We start from the raw sequence: 19,481 nt of genomic DNA, 5'->3' as shown, positions 1-19,481 counted from the left end.
GAAAATTTCACCGATCAGGACGATAATGAAGGTAAGAAGTGTGTAACTTGGATGCACAGCGACCCCATAATTAGTCCACTAAATGCTTTGGGCGAAGCAAGATTGCCTATTAATTTTCAAAGAGCTACTTATGCAGTTAAGTATGGTAAAAGTGCGCAGCTTACGAAAAAATGATGTTCAAGAGGTTTATATTGTTTTAGTTTCAAGTCCAACATTATAAGTAACTTAAGATAGCCAAGGTGGAGGCAGTGTCATAGATGACACGACTGAAAACTCATAAGACGATCGAAAAACGGTATATTTTACGAATGGTGAAGCGTGTGATAGGGTCGTTACAAGTTGTTCTCGGACTTGTACTCTGGAAGCGTACGTTTTCAGTTTGCAGCATCTTGCTCAATTTGTATTAGAACTATACCTACCTCAAAACAGCTATCGCCCGAATGAAGTTCTGTCTCGTGACACAGTACTATAACCGGAAATGATGATGTCATGGCTTCTTTACTGACAAGGAAGTATTTGTCTTGCGCCTCGATGCAGGAAAACTTTATCTCTCCCTGAAATAGTCCTTTATGTATCGCCTATATTGCGAGCACACTACTGGTAAACACCTCGCATCATGATAGTGACTAAGAGTCGGAAAATCTCTGACTACTCATTTTATCTGGATCAGGAATGATTCCTTCAACATTCACTATGTGTCTAAATATTTTTATTCCTTGGGCTATCCGGATTAGGTGGGCACCTGAAATCTGAGCACACTTCATCATGGTTGTCAGTCGCCTTATATGTCTTCGATAAACGATAACGTCTCCAGGTAACGAAGACACGTCATCCGTTTAAAATATCGAAGCAGACAGACTTTTTCTTGGTGATTTAGTGCAGTCGTTGGCAGTCGCTGCAGCGACTCCATGTGCCGTCTTTCTCATTCACAAGTATCATTGGAGAGAACCAAGGACTCTGGAGGTTCAATGATGTCATCTTGCAGCATCTTCTCCACTTCCTCCTGGATAATCTGCCGTTCAACTGGCGATTATATGAGCGTTCGCTAATTGGTGGATCTTTGCAACATCCGAAAATTAAGGCAGAATGGTATTACTAGCAAACTTTGTTTCTTGGTCAGGCAAGATCCTACTGGCAGTTCGATTGTAGTGGCCTCGCATGTGTTGCCGTGGCAGCGGTATACGATTTCGTCGATGACACTAACCTGCCCTTTCAGCAGTGGTTAGGATGTCCCTATGCACATACACTGATCAGCCAAAATGTTATGACCACTGCTGCTGGTAAGTTTTCGGGGTATAAGGTCGTGGTCCACGAAACTCTTCGTTTCCTGAAGTCTCGTCCAGTACTGTGCTGGACACCTTCAGAGACGTTGTTGCCCCATTGCCGACTCAATGTAGGAACAGCGCCTCTGAAGATGTCCAGCCCAGTTCTGGAAGACACTTTAGTAGCGGAAGAGTTTCGTGGACGACGTCGCAACACCCTGAAAGGTTTACCAGCAGCAATCTCATGCGGTTGTGAAAGCCATCGTTCTGTCATTATGAGCACTGACCACTGCAAAGTTGGATGCCTCCTGGTGGCATTAAGGGCACTTGACGCAGCAAGAAAAATATGCAAGCATAGCGGAGACGGATGGGAGATTACCCTAGCGAAGATACGCGCTGCAGATGCAGAAATTCACTATGATAAGCGACTTTGCCAAACGGCAGACCACCTAGAAGCTGCCATTGACACAGAGAATACCATTTGTAAAATCTACAAGTACTTTAATATTTCTACTGTGAGGGTGGAAATGCTCGAACAGCTCCAGGTTTTTGCAAATGTCAGTCACCGTCAGCTGCAGAATTAAGTTTACAGTTTATTTCTTTGGACCAGTTTGAAAACGGATCTGCAATGGAGTGATATAAACTCAAGTGTACCGTTGATTCAGAGAGCAAACACTGTAGAAATCTATAGTGCAACAATGTCTGATGAATATTTTAAACGAGTGCAGCTGAAAAATTAAATTACATGAATAATTCCAAGAAAGAAGATCCTAATAGATGAGATGGAACATTTAAAGTGTTGAAGGAAAAATTCTTTACTCTAAGAGTCCTGGTTAAAAAGGTAGAACTTGCTATGTGCTCTATATGGTGTTACAGTCATCAGTTGCAATTTTTACGAAGATGGGAAAATTGTAAAAGTATAGTCTGTGAAACTCCAGGAAATGAAGAGGATACATTGCTGTAGCTGAGGGAGCTTTTGCATACATACTCTATCTCATAATCAAGAAAGCAAGAACCAAGCCTTTGATTTCAAAAGTGAATCATTACTGATCATGGGCTATACCAAACTTCTGATAGAGCATAATTGCCTTTGCAATGATTTTCAAATGTAATTTAAGAATTTCATGTACAGTGTTGTACATAGATTGCTACGCCGTGAGCAGTTATGTGAGCAAATTCACTCACATGAAAAAATACAAACAAAATTCTAGTAACATCAAGGATTTGTAAGTGTTGTGAACTTCAATGAGGGTATTAATAAACGTTGTTCTGAGGCAAAGTGCGATGGTACATGCGGGATTTCAAATAAAGGTGAGGTGGTGGTGTGGCCCTCAACTATGTACCCTCTGACTCAAAGTTGAAATATTAAAAGTATTGGCTGGTTTCTTTGTCTAGGAGCTGGGATACGTAGTTGCCGCATTACAAGCCAAATACTACTGAGTCTACAGCGTACCATATGAATATACACACGAATCGAATGGTCAAACGTTCCTATCACTCGGCAATTGCGAATGTTTATTGCAACATAGTAATTCATAAATGAAATATTGCAATTAAATAAAATCCGCAGGTGCTATCTGAACGACTATAAATGATGAATACGATAGTAGAAGTACTTTTAAGAATGCGGTATATTTCTGCAAAACACTTATTGGTGTCGATGGTTTAGTAATTAAATAAAATATAAGCCGAATAACAGGGAAACAATAGATTCCTAGTCTACGTAATTAGTTATGAACAACAATATAACTCGCGAGATTTCACTTCTAAACGCATACTAGGTCTTCACTGTAGAAACCACAGAAATATCACAAGTCGGCTCTCCGAAGTATTTCTATCTCACGTGACCACGCGCAAACTGCCCCACTGTCCAAGTCTTCCTGCAACCGTGCGTCCGTCGCGCCATCGCGTCCAGCACCTCCTTATCTCATGCGCGACCGTCACTCGCTCTTCACCGGTCCAAGCTGCCCCTCCATTCACTTCGGTAATCGCCTCCCATAGTAACGAGCGCTGTGGTTGGCTACAGCACTCCCTCCATGCCTCTAAGCCAATGTACACTCACAAACGTTTTGAAACACATACGAAGTACTGAATTTACATTTAAATAACTTGAAATTAAATAAATATCCCCATGGCTGGACCATAAAGACGCTCTAGCACACATTATTAAATAAATAAACAAATCAAATAAGCATATATCAAAGAAATAGCAAGCAAAAGGTAGGCCAGTAGCCTAATGTCTCTGTGTTTTCTAAAACACAGTAAATATTTAACCAATTTCTTCATGCATAGTATATATCGGATATAAACAAAGACATAGATGAATAAATATATTTATAAGCTTGCTGCTATAGTTTTTTCGTGTAACTGTGGAGTGCTTGTGGCCTGACGCGATCGATAGTAATAAGCCACTTTGACCTCCAATAATTCATGTACTACTCAAGTTACATGCCCGCAATTTGTACCAATTTAGGTCTACACTAACAGCTTTAGAAAGACACGTCGACTGACAAAATCGGATGAGCCATTTAGATTTTAGAAATTCCTTGCTGGGTGTTACTTGTATAATTTATTGTCAGATACTAAACCTTAAACTAATAAAGGTATTGAAAATCTGACTACCCAACAGAAGCGTCGTGCAAATAATGGTAATGTACCTATGTTTCTTTTGAGATATCATGATTCATCTGGCTGCTATTAATTTCTATATGAACTGTGAAATGTCTGCCTGTAATGTTTCACAAAGTCCGCAGTCTTTGGCACTACCGGCATACAAATCTCCTTCATCGACACAAAGTACAGTCCTTGTCACAGCGTCAGCATGGAATTCCCAGCCATGCGCTCCCTGGACCCCGGCTAACGCTCGGCACCACGTGGCTGCCGCCGAGCCGCGGGCCCCCCCAAGAGGGCTTCGCGCGGCCACGCCAACTCTGAACTTAAAAGAGTATTTCCAGGGCGCTGCAACTCGCCCATTATCTCACACACCTCCACTTCTGAACATTCTGGCTTTCCAGCACCCTTCAGTTCATACAAGTACACTACTCGCCATTAAAATTGCTACAACAAGAAGAAATGCAGATGATAAACGGGTATTCATTGGACAAATATATAATACTAGAACTGACATGTGATTACATTTTCACGCACTTGGGTGCATAGATTCTGCATATTACTCCTCTGGCCGTAATAACGGCCTTGATACGCCTGGGCATTGAGTCAAACAGAGCTTGGATGGCGTGTACAGGTACAGTGGCCCATGTAGCTTCAACACGATACCACAGATCATCAAGAGTAGTGACTGGCGTATTGTGACGAGCCAATTGCTCGGCCACCATTGACCAGATGTTTTCAATTGGTGAGAGATCTGGAGAATGTGCTGGCCAGGGCAGCAGTCGAAGATTTTCTGCATCCAGAAATGCCCGTACAGGACCTGCAACATGTGGTCTAGCATTATCGTGCTGAAATGTAGGGTTTCGCAGGGATCGAATGAAGGGTAGAGCCACGGGTCGTAACACATCTGAAACGTAACGTCAACTGTTCAAAGTGCCGTCAATGCGAACAAGAGGTGACCGAGACGTGTAACCAATGGCACCCCATACCATCACGCCGGGTGATACGCCTGTATGGCGAAGACGAATACACGATTCCAATGTGAGTTCACCGCGATGTCGCGAAACACGGATGCGACCATCATAATGCTGTAAACAGAAACTGGATTCATCGAAAAAAATGACGTTTTGCCATTCGTGCACCCAGGTTCGCCGTTGAGTACACCATCGCAGGCGCTCCTGTCTGTGATGCAGCGTCAAGGGTAACCGCAGCCATGGTCTCTGAGCTGATAGTCGATGCTGCTGCAAACGTCGTCGAACTGTTCGTGCAAATGGTTATTGTCTTCCAAACGTCCCCATCTGTTGACTGAGGGATCGAGACGTGGCTGCACGATCCGTTACTGCCATGCTGCCTGTCATCTCGACTGCTAGTGATACGAGGTCGTTGGGATCCAGCACGGCGTTCCGTATTACCCTACTGAACCCACCGATTCCATATTCTGCTAACAGTCATTGGATCTCGACCAACGCGAGCAGCAATGTCGCGATACGATAAACCGCCATCGCGATAGGCTACAATCCGACCTTTATCAAAGTCGGAAACGTGATGGTACGCATTTCTCTTCCTTACACGAGGTATCACAACAACGTTTCACCAGGCAACGCCGGTCAACTGCTATTTGTGTATGAGAAATAGGTTGGAAACTTTCCTCATGTCAGCACGTTGTGGGTGTCGCCACCGGCGCCAACCTTGTGTGAATGCTCTGAAAAGCTAATCATTTGCATATCACAGCATCATCTTCCTGTCGGTTAAATTTCGCGTCTGTAGCACGTCATCTTCGTGGTGTAGCAATTTTAATGGCCAGTAGTGGACATATAAAACAAATTTCAAAGAACAGAATTAAGTGATTAAAACGCCAGGCCAATAGTATTTTCAAGATTTTTGTGGTGGTGTGGGAGCAGCATGAATTTCGAAATAACTTAAACGAACACAAATTATGAACGAAACGGCATATTAAATAAATGCCTTCATTTTAGTTATGGATAATCTAGCATGAATTTCCCAATGAACTTCAACTAGCACAACTTATGAACGATACAGCATATAAAATAAATGCCCACATTTCAGTTATGCATAAATAATTTTTTGGGCAAGAATTAAAAATTTTTAAATGCACTTTTACTTTCGTGCGATTTTCTAAGCACTTCTTGTGCCACTCACTCAGCGCTAAGGCGCCTTCTTGCACTAAGTTTTCCGTCGCACTACGCACGCTCACACGGATTTTAGCACGAAGTATTGATCAACTCACATCAGTCTTTTGACCAAATGCCTCGCAAAAATCGTGTCTGCCTCCGAATTCCGAGTTCCACCGTTTATCGTGACAAATCTATCTAGAACGAAAACCAAAAGTAGAAACCCCTAGACAAACCATTTCCAAAAACCAACGAGGATTCTCGCAAAAGATTCCCTCCAGCGGAAAACGATACTTTAGGAACAAAGTCACAAGACAGTCGACTGAATCTCATTATGCTCAAATCCCCATAAGTTCTATTTAATTGCCTTTAATCAATCCTTCCTACCTACACGCACCTAAAATTGCGTGCACTTACAATTACCGTTTTAATACCTTTCAAATTGACCACTAAATTCTTTGCCACACTCTTATACACAGGATAAATAAATACAAACTTTACTTAAATCCACGAGGTCACTGACCTCCACGTACCCTCAGTGCCTAACCTTCCCCCTTTTGCACATGTACAGTGCCGCAAAAAACTAACAAATTACTCATGAATCCCCAAGTAAAACATATAAATTATCCCTCCAAAATTACTACCACTAATTACAGATTAGAACAGCTTTCCACTTACGCCCTTTCTCTATATACCCTTAGCGATTTTATACTCCTCTCGTTTCCACATATCGACAGCAACGACCTTAGCGTTCTACCGTACCAACGCCAATCAGTCTCACTAGAATCACGCTCCTCCTTCATATACCAATTTGTACGAACTGCATTACACAAATCGTCTCCATCCACACCATTTACTTCAGGCCTCTCAAAATTTTCTGTTAATTCTTCCACACATTTCGCCGATTCACTACCCACGGCATGCAAAACTTTACTGTTTTTCCCTTCCAAAATATCGACAATTGCAGCTTCATCAAAATTAACATCAATTCACTGTTAAACAATTTATCTTCCTGAAATAATACCTCGATGCCTAAGCCATCATCACCATAAATATTCATCTCAGCAACCTTATCTGCTGATACACCATTCAAATCACTACATAAATTCACATCAGAAACATTACTTTCCTCCGTTGACAAATTAACTTTACGTGAGTCGTGCACAACTTTCTCCTCCACCGCTACATTACACAAATTGCTGCTACATTGTCGTACAATTTTGGGACTTCCAAACTTCCTACGTTCCGCTGTGATCGGACGAAAATCAGCGCACACTGCCATTTCTACACACTTTTCATCCAGATTAACACCGATTCTACTTTCCATACATTCTCACATTCACACTCTGACAAACGTTTTAGATCAACACATTCATGAATATGTTTCGTTTCACCTTCATTTGTGACTAGAAACGCGTAAATTCCTTTCTTCGAAGTATCAATACCAGTAGATTTTACGTCATTACATGAATTACCGTTACTGTGTTCCTTGAAACAGAAATCATGTACCTCCGGAGATACATTCTTAACTTCCACTGCTGGCGAGACCAATGCTAAGCCTCCATTAGTAACATGGACGCTTTCCGCCGAAACCTTCGACCATAAATATAATAGACTGGCCCTGACGTCATTTTCGTGGCTCCAACATCTCTGGGCTAAAGTCACGTGAATGTTGGCAAAACATGGTTGTTTCGTGTTGCGCTTATGGCTGTACTCAGCGTTTGGTCGGGGGAAATGGCATTACATTTCACGTGTGTTTCTATGATAATGCAGATGCGTTTATTCAAATCTGCTGAAGTGACTTTTATATGTATTTTACACTTGAAATATAGTATCACGTAAATTAAAGTGTTGAAAGTGATGCCTGTAAAGTCAGACTCATATTACATTTTGGAAAGTATCTGTGATAATTCGGTTACAGAAGTAAGTATAAGTGTTTCTCGTTCCTACTCATAGGTTCCCTAAGGATGAAAACCGAAGACGGCTTTGGATACAGGCCCTGAAATGGAAAAACTTTAAGCCATCTGCACATACGCGCCTTTTTGTATATACACTCCTGGAAATTGAAATAAGAACACCGGGAATTCATTGTCCCAGGAAGGGGAAACTTTATTGACACATTCCTGGGGTCAGATACATCACATGATCACACTGACAGAACCACAGGCACATAGACACAGGCAACAGAGCATGCACAATGTCGGCACTAGTACAGTGTATATCCACCTTTCGCAGCAATGCAGGCTGCTATACTCCCATGGAGACGATCGTAGAGATGCTGGATGTAGTCCTGTGGAACGGCTTGCCATGCCATTTCCACCTGGCGCCTCAGTTGGACCAGCGTTCGTGCTGGACGTGCAGACTGCGTGAGACGACGCTTCATCCAGTCCCAAACATGCTCAATGGGGGACAGATCCTGAGATCTTGCTGGCCAGGGTAGTTGACTTACACCTTCTAGAGCACGTTGGGTGGCACGGGATACATGCAGACGTGCATTGTCCTGTTGGAACAGCAAGTTCCCTTGCCGGTCTAGGAATGGTAGAACGATGGGTTCGATGACGGTTTGGATGTACCGTGCACTATTCAGTGTCCCCTCGACGATCACCAGTGGTGTACGGCCAGTGTAGGAGATCACTCCCCACACCATGATGCCGGGTGTTGGTCCTGTGTGCCTCGGTCGTATGCAGTCCTGATTGTGGCGCTCACCTGCACGGCGCCAAACACGCATACGACCATCATTGGCACCAAGGCAGAAGCGACTCTCATCGCTGAAGACGACACGTCTCCATTCGTCCCTCCATTCACGCCTGTCGCGACACCACTGGAGGCTGGCTGCACGATGTTGGGGCGTGAGCGGAAGACGGCCTAACGGTGTGCGGTACCGTAGCCCAGCTTCATGGAGACGGTTGCGAATGGTCCTCGCCGATACCCCAGGAGCAACAGTGTCCCTAATTTGCTGGGAAGTGGCGGTGCGGTCCCCTACGGCACTGCGTAGGATCCTACGGTCTTGGCGTGCATCCGTGCGTCGCTGCGGTCCGGTCCCAGGTCGACGGGCACGTGCACCTTCCGCCGACCACTGGCGACAACATCGACGTACTGTGGAAACCTCACGCCCCACGTGTTGAGCAATTCGGCGGTACGTCCACCCGGCCTCCCGCATGCCCACTATACGCCCTCGCTCAAAGTCCGTCAACTGCACATACGGTTCACGTCCACGCTGTCGCGGCATGCTACCAGTGTTAAAGACTGCGATGGAGCTCCGTATGCCACGGCAAACTGGCTGACACTGACGGCGGCGGTGCACAAATGCTGCGCAGCTAGCGCCATTCGACGGCCAACACCGCGGTTCCTGGTGTGTCCGCTGTGCCGTGCGTGTGATCATTGCTTGTACAGCCCTCTCGCAGTGTCCGGAGCAAGTATGGTGGGTCTGACACACCGGTGTCAATGTGTTCTTTTTTCCATTTCCAGGAGTGTACAAGTGAGATTATAATAAGGTAAGAGCACCTATAGTCGACACATGAAGAGCATTTTTTTCTGCCTTGTAATACTATTAAATAAATGTAGGTTCCAAAATTATTTTCTGAAACTTCAGAGTCTCACCTTTCATCTAAAATATCATTTTTTTAAAACTGATAGTTTAAACTTTTGTAAAAATAGTAGGAACTGAACCTTTGAAGTGCACCGAAAATTGATACTCTAAAATGAACCTGCTCCTAAAGTCGACAATTTTGGCACCCATAGTTGACATAATTCCCACATCCCATTTTCTTTTATAAGTGACTAGAGCTCAAAACGCGGCGAATCCAATATTTAAAGTTTTGACACGAGCCCACTTACCGTTTAAAAGAATTTTAACGACATTTTACTTTAACTGATAGTTTATAGTAATTTAGCCCCGCTGCCCACCAGAGGGGCGTTCGATATATTTTTTAGATTTTATAAATGGTACTGTGAACAAATCCAGGTCAAATGTAGTTCTGACATAATTTTTCGCAAATAAAAAAGTACTTTTTGTTGGAATCGTTTGGCAGTCAATTGAGAAATGTGGGTAAAATACGATACAAACACAGGATGGCAGATCGCTCATTTGAAATCCCACCACGTTTTGCCAACAGTCACGTGGTTTATGTTGGAGTCACACCAGCCCTATAGCTTCTGCACAGCAAGGCCAGTCTACTAGTATCACCCTCACTTGCAGCTGGTGAGACCAAAGCTACGCCGCCTTCACTAACATCTACGCTTTTCACCGACTCAACAAATACTTGTTACTACAACACCTTCCTTACTGCAATTTCTACTATTTGCTAATACCTCTTCAGAACTCTCCACACAATTTACTTTCACAAAATTCCTCTCCTCTTCAACTTCTTTTTGAACCACTGAATCTTTCCATTCGTCACCAATCACTCACTCATTCATTACACATTCATAACTTACATCATTCCCCGCAAATTTATTCCCATTACCTTTACTTAAATCTCTCACATATGTATGCTTCCGCCGTTCGCGCTCGCCTTTATTGAAACAGCGACGTATATATAGCCTTCCTCTTTCGCATACTCCATATTACAAGTTTTTTGCCTTTCTCCAAACCTATCAACATTTCTACCATTACCATTATCTCCGGTCCTTTTCATCGCCTGTTTAGATCGCCATCCTCAGACCTGAGATGTTGCAAACATGTTTCCCGACCGGTTGTTATGCAACTGCACTTCACCCGAATTACTCCCCTCAAATCTGCATTCTTTACTCGGATCCCGTCCACGGAAGTTATCACTCCTGCTCGTTCTCCGACCATTCTACTCATTCTAGCTACTATCTCCCGGAGAATCCCTTTCATTTCTCTCATGACTGTAATTTTGGTGGTGATTATTTGGATTCCCATTTGGATTACTACCACCCGGTTTGCTCTGAGGTTTAAACTTCAAAGCCCTCTCTAATTTTTCTACAAATTCAAGAAATTCGTCCACGGAACCACATGGACTATGGGCAAGATCACACTGCAAATCTTCGGGTAATCGCCTTTTTAACCTGGTGATTTCCGCTAAAACCCCCAACGGATTTTTCACATGCATAAACCTGCCGAGTTCGCGCTTGCAAAAACCTCTCATCGTCCCATTACCGTACCTGTAACTCGGTCTGTTCAAGAATTCATTTTGGATCCTCGATCCAAAATTTATTCAAAAAACTCTTTTCTAATTCTTCATACGATTTGCACGAACTACATTTAACATTCGCCCAAGACTGTGGGCCTCCCTCCAAATGCCGTTTAACATATTTTATTTTTGCTTCATCCAACGTGCTTTGAACAGAAGCGTCCTACATGCAGCCAAGATATTTAGTGGGTGATATCTTCCGTCATTTGTGTAACATTTCACAGATCCGGTATTTGCCCAAGGGATATTGATAAACGCCGTGGCCTGTTGGGAGGCTAACGAATTTATACCACTTTTTATCTGTTGCATTTGTCTTTTAAATTCATTTTCACTAGTGATACTGGGCTCTATGCTATCTTTAATTTTGCCCACTTCTTTCTCTCCTTCACACGATTGGCAATGTCACTAATTGCTAAATTTATATTGATATTATGAGCATCTTGCGCTTTTACACAGTCGCTTACCTTGCCCCCAAGTTCTGTCTGTATCTCATCCATTTTTTTCCCAAGATCTTTTTCCACTGATCCGATTTTAAATTTTACTATTACAACTTCGTCTGTCACTTGGACACATTTTAATTTATCATCAGTTGCTTTTTCAAGGTTACCCATAATTTTTTCAACTTCATCTTTCACAGCAGAACCTATTTCAGTTCGCATTGTACCCAAAGCTGTTCGAATTGTACTGATATTATTTGCCATTCCATGGATCATTTGCATTAGCTGATACATCATATTTCCCCCACATTCATTTCCCTTGCCTGAGTACCTACTAGTCACACTTTCGCGCTCTGATTTCGGACTAACCGGCTCACTTCCGTTTTCAGGTGACTGTTTTATATTCGCGAGATCTGTAAGTGGAGCTTGAACTTCAGAGTCAAACACTATCTCACTATCTGCGCAGGCACTTATCTGATCTGAGATGGTTCCCTCTGCCATGGTGATGCCATCAGTTGTAGTGTAAGTCAACATTGGAGGCTGCCCTGGAGAACTCGAAGAATCTGCCGTCGTACTCTTGTTGATCTGCGTCCGCCACTGGAGAAGTCGCCTGATGTAACCGTAGCTGTCGCCCGTTACTGCATGTTTCATCCGATACCGCTGTCCATTAAACGGGCCAACCGCTACTGTTCCCTGCACTCAACTTACTTAGACTCTGAGCCCCCACGCAAATTGCCTTCAACGCGATAGATTAGGACCTCTATCGACGGCATGTGTTAATTGTGAAAATTACTGCGTAATTTCACTATTTCCAGAAACCTACTAGCGAAAAAAACCGATCTCACGCTGTGTTTTGTGACAGGTTCACTCTACAGGTATCTCTACTAGTTTTGCAAAGGCTTTTACACTTCGCATAGTACGCTGAATAACAGAAAGCAAAGGAATTATCACTTTGCAGGACACAAATCCCGGACGAGCCTCCAATTGCGGCTTTCAAGAAAAATGTGAACTGGTGGTGTTGTGGCCCTCAACCACGTACCCTCTGACTCAAAGTAGCTCCTACAAACCTGGTGACAGGAAGTGGTCTTCTGATGTCCTGGCTCTACAGTTCTGTTACCACAGTATTTCAGAAATTATTGATCAGTTGATCACAGCCTTTTCAGTTGTCTCGTATTTTAATGGGAAAAAATGGTAGGCTTAGCATCATCTTATTTGGGAGATTCAATCTGATATCATTCTGACAGTGTCTCCCGTGGAGCACTCGAAGTAAGTTGTTCTATTACAAGCAGTAAGAGTTCTTGAAGTACAAATAACCTTACAGGTCGGGCAGCCACAGCTAAAAAACTTATACATAACTTGAAGGACAATCAAAGAATTTAAAACAAGACATGGTAAAGCAGTCAATATTAAAACTGAGTGAAAGTTCAAATCGGCAATAGATCTTTATTGTGTTTTCACGTACGATGACCGGTTTCATTCCCTGGAGGTATATCTTCAAGAAACATAACACTAATAGTTCGTGTGCCACAAATTCCAAGGTATAAGTGCGGTTAAAAACATGTCATCTGTCGATAGAACTTTTGATTAAGCAACAGATGGGTATCCGATTCGAACCATGCATCATCACTAACGCATCTCCAAAATGCAGTCAGACGACGAGCCCGTACAGCGCATGGTAATCCACGTATATAATCATCGTCAAAATCAGCGAGAGAAACAAAGAATTAAAAGACACACAATCCTTGGGAGTCAAACAGAACTATAGGTTGTAGCGCCAGCCACACGTCCCGCGTGCTAAATAGCGCTGAAACGTGTAGTTCTATTTGACGCATTAAAATTAAAGGGAAATGAGTTTCTAATTATCATACTGATTTCAGTAACTGTTACTATCCAAGTTAAATGTCAATTAGCATTTAATTTCTGTCAGGCGGTACATATTAAATGATAAGAAGAAGGATTAAAATTGAGCGAAGAGTAATGTTAATTCTTTGTTTGTTAGAATTTACTGCAAAATGGAAAAATATCGTTTTAAAAACTTGCTGCGAGGAATTAAAATATGAACTATAAATCTAAATAGATCTACAAAAGAAAAAGACGTTAAAGTCGTTAATCTGCAAACCCAACTAACGAAGTTTATTGAAATAAAACTACTATAGAGTCCAGGAACCATATTATTAGAAATCAGGCTCTTCAAATAATTTGTTTTGGTTAGTAAAATTTTAACTTCCCAGTTATTAACCGCAGAACGACATTTTTGGGTTTAAAATGGCCAGTTTTCCAGTTCAACGGTTATTTACTCCTCAAAACGTAAGAGGCTCAAATCACTGATCTTAAATGGAGTTCCATCAGTTTTCTTTGATTTATTTATAGTTAGTTCATCATACAGTTGCTTATAACGAACCAAGTACCCAAAACTCATTCCTTTTCTTTGCATTTCTGATTAACATAACATGTTTACCATGAAAACAGATTGGATCAGATTTCTTCACGTTATTTACCGCTTGTTCGCTAATGCTGTGTATAGCGTCTCCTCATTATGGGTACACCCTCTGCACACAGGTACAGCGCAATGTAAAATGTTGAAGGAAAAACTGCAGTATCAGATTGGTAAACAATGACACAAAAAGCAGATAGAATGCAGTATTATTCGCGTTAATATTTAACGAAGATTGACATAAAGTTCTCGTATGTCCTTGTTCGTCTGAAAAAGGCACTTAGGTGACAGGACCGACTAAAATTTTCCAACTCTAGAAGGCGAGGACAAGTGATACGACAACCGGTCTATTTTGCTTAAGATTAAGGAAATTCGGTAGGATAACTGAAGATGAGGCATTACACCAAAGTTTGGCGGACACAACCAGTTCGCGGAAGGATTTACCAAGTCTGTAGAAGAAGGTACAATGTCGCTTCTCCCCTCTCACCTGCTTCAAAAGTTGTGTGAGCGTCATGCTGGTGGAAACACGGATCTCTGTGCTTACTTTCTTTCCGAGGAAGGGGCAGGACATTGTGGTATTTAATATGAATAAAGTAAATTATTCAAATAATACTCCACGTTTTCTGGTCTGCAGACAAGGAGAAAGTATTGTTTGGGATTAAAATACACCTGAAATAGCAGTAAATGCATCCATGCATGTCTTTGTACTAGACATTTAATATAAGATACAAACCTAATTCCTTAGACTAAATGGATTGAATTTATTTAAATACAAGATTCTTAGATAGCTTAAGTTTATACAATATTAATTACGTTTCACTTCGAACTGTGGTTTACAAATTATTCTCTGAGATATTCCTGTCATTTTAAATATTAAAACACGAATTTATCTTGTCGATTTAAATCAGAGCATTATTTGACACTGCAGCTACGAAAAACTGGTACCTCTATATTTATATAATAACTACTAGTCTACAAAATGCATGATTGTCTCAAAAAATTATCACAAATGGTTAAGGAATCTGGGCACACACCTATAGCTATACTTAATTATGTGCTGATCAAAATCTATATACGCTTCAAACCTTTATCCCTACTTTTTGTGTTTTCGTATTTCTCTACAGTAGCATTATTCTTCGCACATGTGAAATAATAATCACAAAACACAAAAGAAATTTCTTTACTTTTCATTAAGTAACTAAAGACATTATTGCACGACAGATGTAAGTGCTCTGCAGCTTTTGATGCAATTATACTGCTTCTGCTTGCTGATATTATAGCACTAAACATCATTCAAAAGACCGTCCTGTCACCAGAAATTTCAGTTACTCCTAACGTTTTGTCAATTGAAATTTTCTCTCTAATTAACATTTTTGTTTGCTATTTCCCGTGACATCTCTAAAAATCTTTCTTAAGCCGCGAGAGACATCGGATTTCAGTGAGCTAATGAACATGAAACACGTCTCACTTTTTTCAACCATTGATGTATCCATTTTTTCGCTTTGCTTGTTTTTTTACTGTCACAGTTAGTAAAATGGCTGCAAACGCTTAATCGTTCTTCGACGTCTTGCTTTACCTAAGTCGAGTGTCCAAATGAAAAAAAACTGATATAGCTACTGATGGTGTGATGATGGTGTCAATATATTACGTTTATTGTTAATAAACACTGATCATGTGGAGGTGACTTATGTACTGGCGGTGTAGGGAAAGAGATGGACACGACGGCTTGAAGGCGGAGATTTGAGCACACCGCCAGTTCAAGGAAGGTCTTCCCTCCTATAGAGAGATAGATGCCCAAATAACCTGACACAGGTGGTGCCCGCATATCTCAGCGAACCTTGATGTCCGAATATCTCTGTGCCCGTACTTCTTCAGCATTCTGCAGGACAGGGCCTTCTTAGTTATAATTGTTACACTAATACTTTGTTTCCAAACGTAACGCGGAGGTGTATCTCGTTGACGATCTAAATTCATATTCAGTCATGAACTACTAGGTCGTCGTTAGTAGAACATCCGTTTTTCAGATCTGATAGTAAATAAGCTGTAAATGTAATCTATCTTTGAATACGGTGAAATTTGTTAAATAACACACTCATCAGTTATACCCTATGGAAAAATTCAGTTTCACAATTATTCCCTTGTTCCAGGTCACATTTTCATATTGTGCCTTTGCTGCTACACCAAAAACAAACGATATCATCGATATTATCGTAATATATGTGAAATTCATTGTGCCGCCATTCAAGATTGTATGCCAGCAGTAAGAGTTTATTTTGAAATGGGATAGTGTCAGTTTTTTTTATCGTCATTAGAGCCTTCACCATTCTACAAATACTTCCTACTGTCACTACATAAATTATAAATTAAAATGGCTACAAACATAAAAAAAATCTGGTGCTGAAATTACAGAACTACTTGATCTCTCAGAATTAGAACTAAAACATAATTATTTTAAATTTAATGGTTGAACGTAAGTGGAACTAATGGTCTAGCCATGGTCTGTAGCTTATCCAGCTTGTTAGCATAGCATGTTGTTTCCTTAGAGACCTATAACCTCAAGTTCTTTTATCTATCCTCTGACTAAAAGTATTATGTATTACCGTAGATATATGGATGACACAGTAATGCTGTCACAAGGGACAGACATTGAAAATATATGCAAGTTGTTCAGTTCCCAATATGAGAACATTAAATTTATAGGATATGAATATAAACAGACAATTAATTCCTTCTGCCCCAATATTAGGAACAGAGTTAATAGATAGTGCGTTGATGCATACAGGAAACCTACCAGCACACAAGCTGTTACAAATAACACACGACGCCATCCCAATTCAAATAAACTTGCTTTTTTCAGATCCATGATATAGAGAGTTATCGAATTATAGTCATGTTCAATAGATTTTAAATGTGAAATAAACACTGTTATCAAATGCAAAAAGTAATGGGTACGCTTCACACAAAATACATTCCCTTTATCAAAAATTGTGTAAAAGAGTTGCACAATGTTTACAACAATGACCTGCCATGTAAAATAGCAATCATTTTCAAAAAATTCAGTATAAATTTTTGTTACATAAAAATCTATCATTTCGGACACTAAACAAACCAAAAGAATCGGGCAAGTTAGCACATTTTGGAATGTGTAAGATGAATTACACACAACTACGACCATTTATGCACAGGTCGAAGTGGCAGGAGTGTTAGAATCAGGTTTAAAGAATACCTTGCAGCGTTTTACTTCCAAAAGTCAGACAAATCTGTAGTAACTGCCCACTTGCTTGAAACTCAGCACATTGCCGACATTATTCAAAACGACTCATAGATCCTACATGTACAAAACGAAAGCCAAAAACTGGATATTGTAGAATCTTTAAAAATTTTAGCCATAAAACTGTGCTGCGAAAGCACATATTATCCAAAAAACAGATATCAGAGTTCTCAGTGTTGTCGAGTAATTAGGATTTACTCTTACATTAGCTTATCTTCTTTTGCTCCTTCAAAAATTAACTGATTACAAAAAATTATGTACGACCACTTTCACTATGATTTATGCAGTTTTTCGTCTTTAACCGTAGACTACTTTCTTCTATGTATCAGGTCTATAGACTAGATTTACCTTAAAAGAAAACATTTGGTCACGTAGAACGTTTATTGTCATTGTATTCATACATATGTTTGTTGAAAATTTATGCGCAATGGAATTTAGATAACTTGGAGGGATTTTGCAATGGGTCATCAGCGAACGGTTTCTCACAATATGCAAATGTTTTGTAGCACTGTACATTACTTTTACGAGCGAACATATTTTTTAGTATCGATACTAGAGTGTCGGATTCCTTCATCAGACCATGGCGGAAAGACTGATTTGAATCTTAGAAATCCCAATGACGCAACTTTTGCTCCAAAATACATATCTGACTTAAAACCTTGAAACATTGATATACAGTCGACGGATTTTTAGCCATAAAATACACATCCTCCACTGTTTCCTTGTGCCACGCTAATCCATTATGGATTCGTTGGACAGAAAAAAAATCTATTGAGGTATGGCAAATATTTGAAGACTTTTTTTCGTTTCGGCGCTGCCACCTGGCTAACATATCGTTGGTCATCTTATTTTTTCTTCCTTTATGTATTGCAAGACATTTTTACCCTCACTTTCCCTAGAAGCATCTGAAGCACAAAGACTCTGCCGTGGAACGAGTCACTGCAACCTTGGATATGTAATACACAGAATTCTGAATAGATACATATCAATGAGAGAACAATAGATCTACGACAATATACAGTACGAGGCACCAAGCTACTGCATGGAACGCAAATCGCCGGAAAGTAGAAAAGCTTTCGAACTTCTAGCGGTGTGGCAGCAATGAAATTCCGGAACACGTCATCTTCTGGAGAAATGGCCAGACACTGCGTAAATCCTCTCATTTCTATGAGAGACGACCGCCCACTCTCCCAGACAAGGGACGGCGGAGTACCACGGCGGGGCTAGCAGAACGCGTAAGTGGACATGTATGACCCAACTCGCGTGACGTCATACGCTGGACGCGTTATCACTGTGCAGTCACTGTCACGGGATTCCGCACCGTACTGAGCTTGTAACCTCCGTCCCTATCGACTAGTCTTACTAATTCTTTTTTCTGCAGACTCGTCTATGCCGCTTATCCTATTGGCCCAGTCAACGAAGTCAGCAAAGGACGAATAGGAAAAATAAGTACTACAGTCGTAAATTTTGCTTTAGTGATAGCGGACAGTGCCACGAATAACATACTAAAATTCCTGACCAACATGAATGAGCACTTGGGTGGCGATGCATTTTAAGTTCACTTTTCTACGTTTCCCTTTAATAACATCAAAACAACGGCTTCTAGCGAAAACGTGTCCCAATGCAAAACTGAAGTACATTATATCTGATACAAAAAGGTTCTTTTTCATTTTTCTCTATGATCAACTGTTTGCACGCTCCAGGGAATTGAAAAATCGGAGATTATTACTAAAAATATAGTTTTAATGGCATAAAGTTAATGTTTACCAGAATGAACAACGCTCCTCTCATAGCACGAAATATGTTCTGGGCAGGTTTATGGAGGTAAAAGAAGGGAACTAGCTCTTCGTTGTATTGTGAAGCTTCAAAGACTTTTAAATCAAAACATCTTTCCACATTCGCACTTTTAATCCACCCTCAGAAATTTTGTCCCTCAGAAAACTTTTTTAACTATTATATATATGCTTTTAATTCAGATGATATTGCACTGAAGAGCCAAAAAAACTGGTGCAGGTGCCTAATATTGTGTAGGGCACCCGCGAGTACGCAGAACTGTCGCAACACGACGTGGCATGGACTTGACTAATTTCTGAAGTAATGCTGGAAGGAACTGTTGCCATGAATGATTCAGGGTTGTCCATAAATGAGGATGAGTACGAATGGACGGAGATCTCTTCTA

General features: G+C 41.1%; 1 protein-coding gene across 1 annotated transcript in view; it reads right to left on the bottom strand.

Moving 5' to 3' along the window:
- Positions 1-14,602, bottom strand: part of LOC124775972 (lactosylceramide 4-alpha-galactosyltransferase-like) — a 77,815-nt gene extending 63,213 nt beyond the window's left edge. Inside the window, exon 1 of the mRNA XM_047250813.1 lies at positions 14,519-14,602. Within this exon, the coding sequence (XP_047106769.1) occupies positions 14,519-14,602 (84 nt within the window). The remainder of the gene's footprint in view (positions 1-14,518) is intronic.
- Between the last annotated feature and the right edge of the window lie 4,879 nt (positions 14,603-19,481).

Source organism: Schistocerca piceifrons, chromosome 2, assembly GCF_021461385.2.
Source record: "Schistocerca piceifrons isolate TAMUIC-IGC-003096 chromosome 2, iqSchPice1.1, whole genome shotgun sequence".
NCBI lineage: Eukaryota > Metazoa > Arthropoda > Insecta > Orthoptera > Acrididae > Schistocerca > Schistocerca piceifrons.
This window is presented reverse-complemented; position numbering and strand designations above follow the sequence as displayed.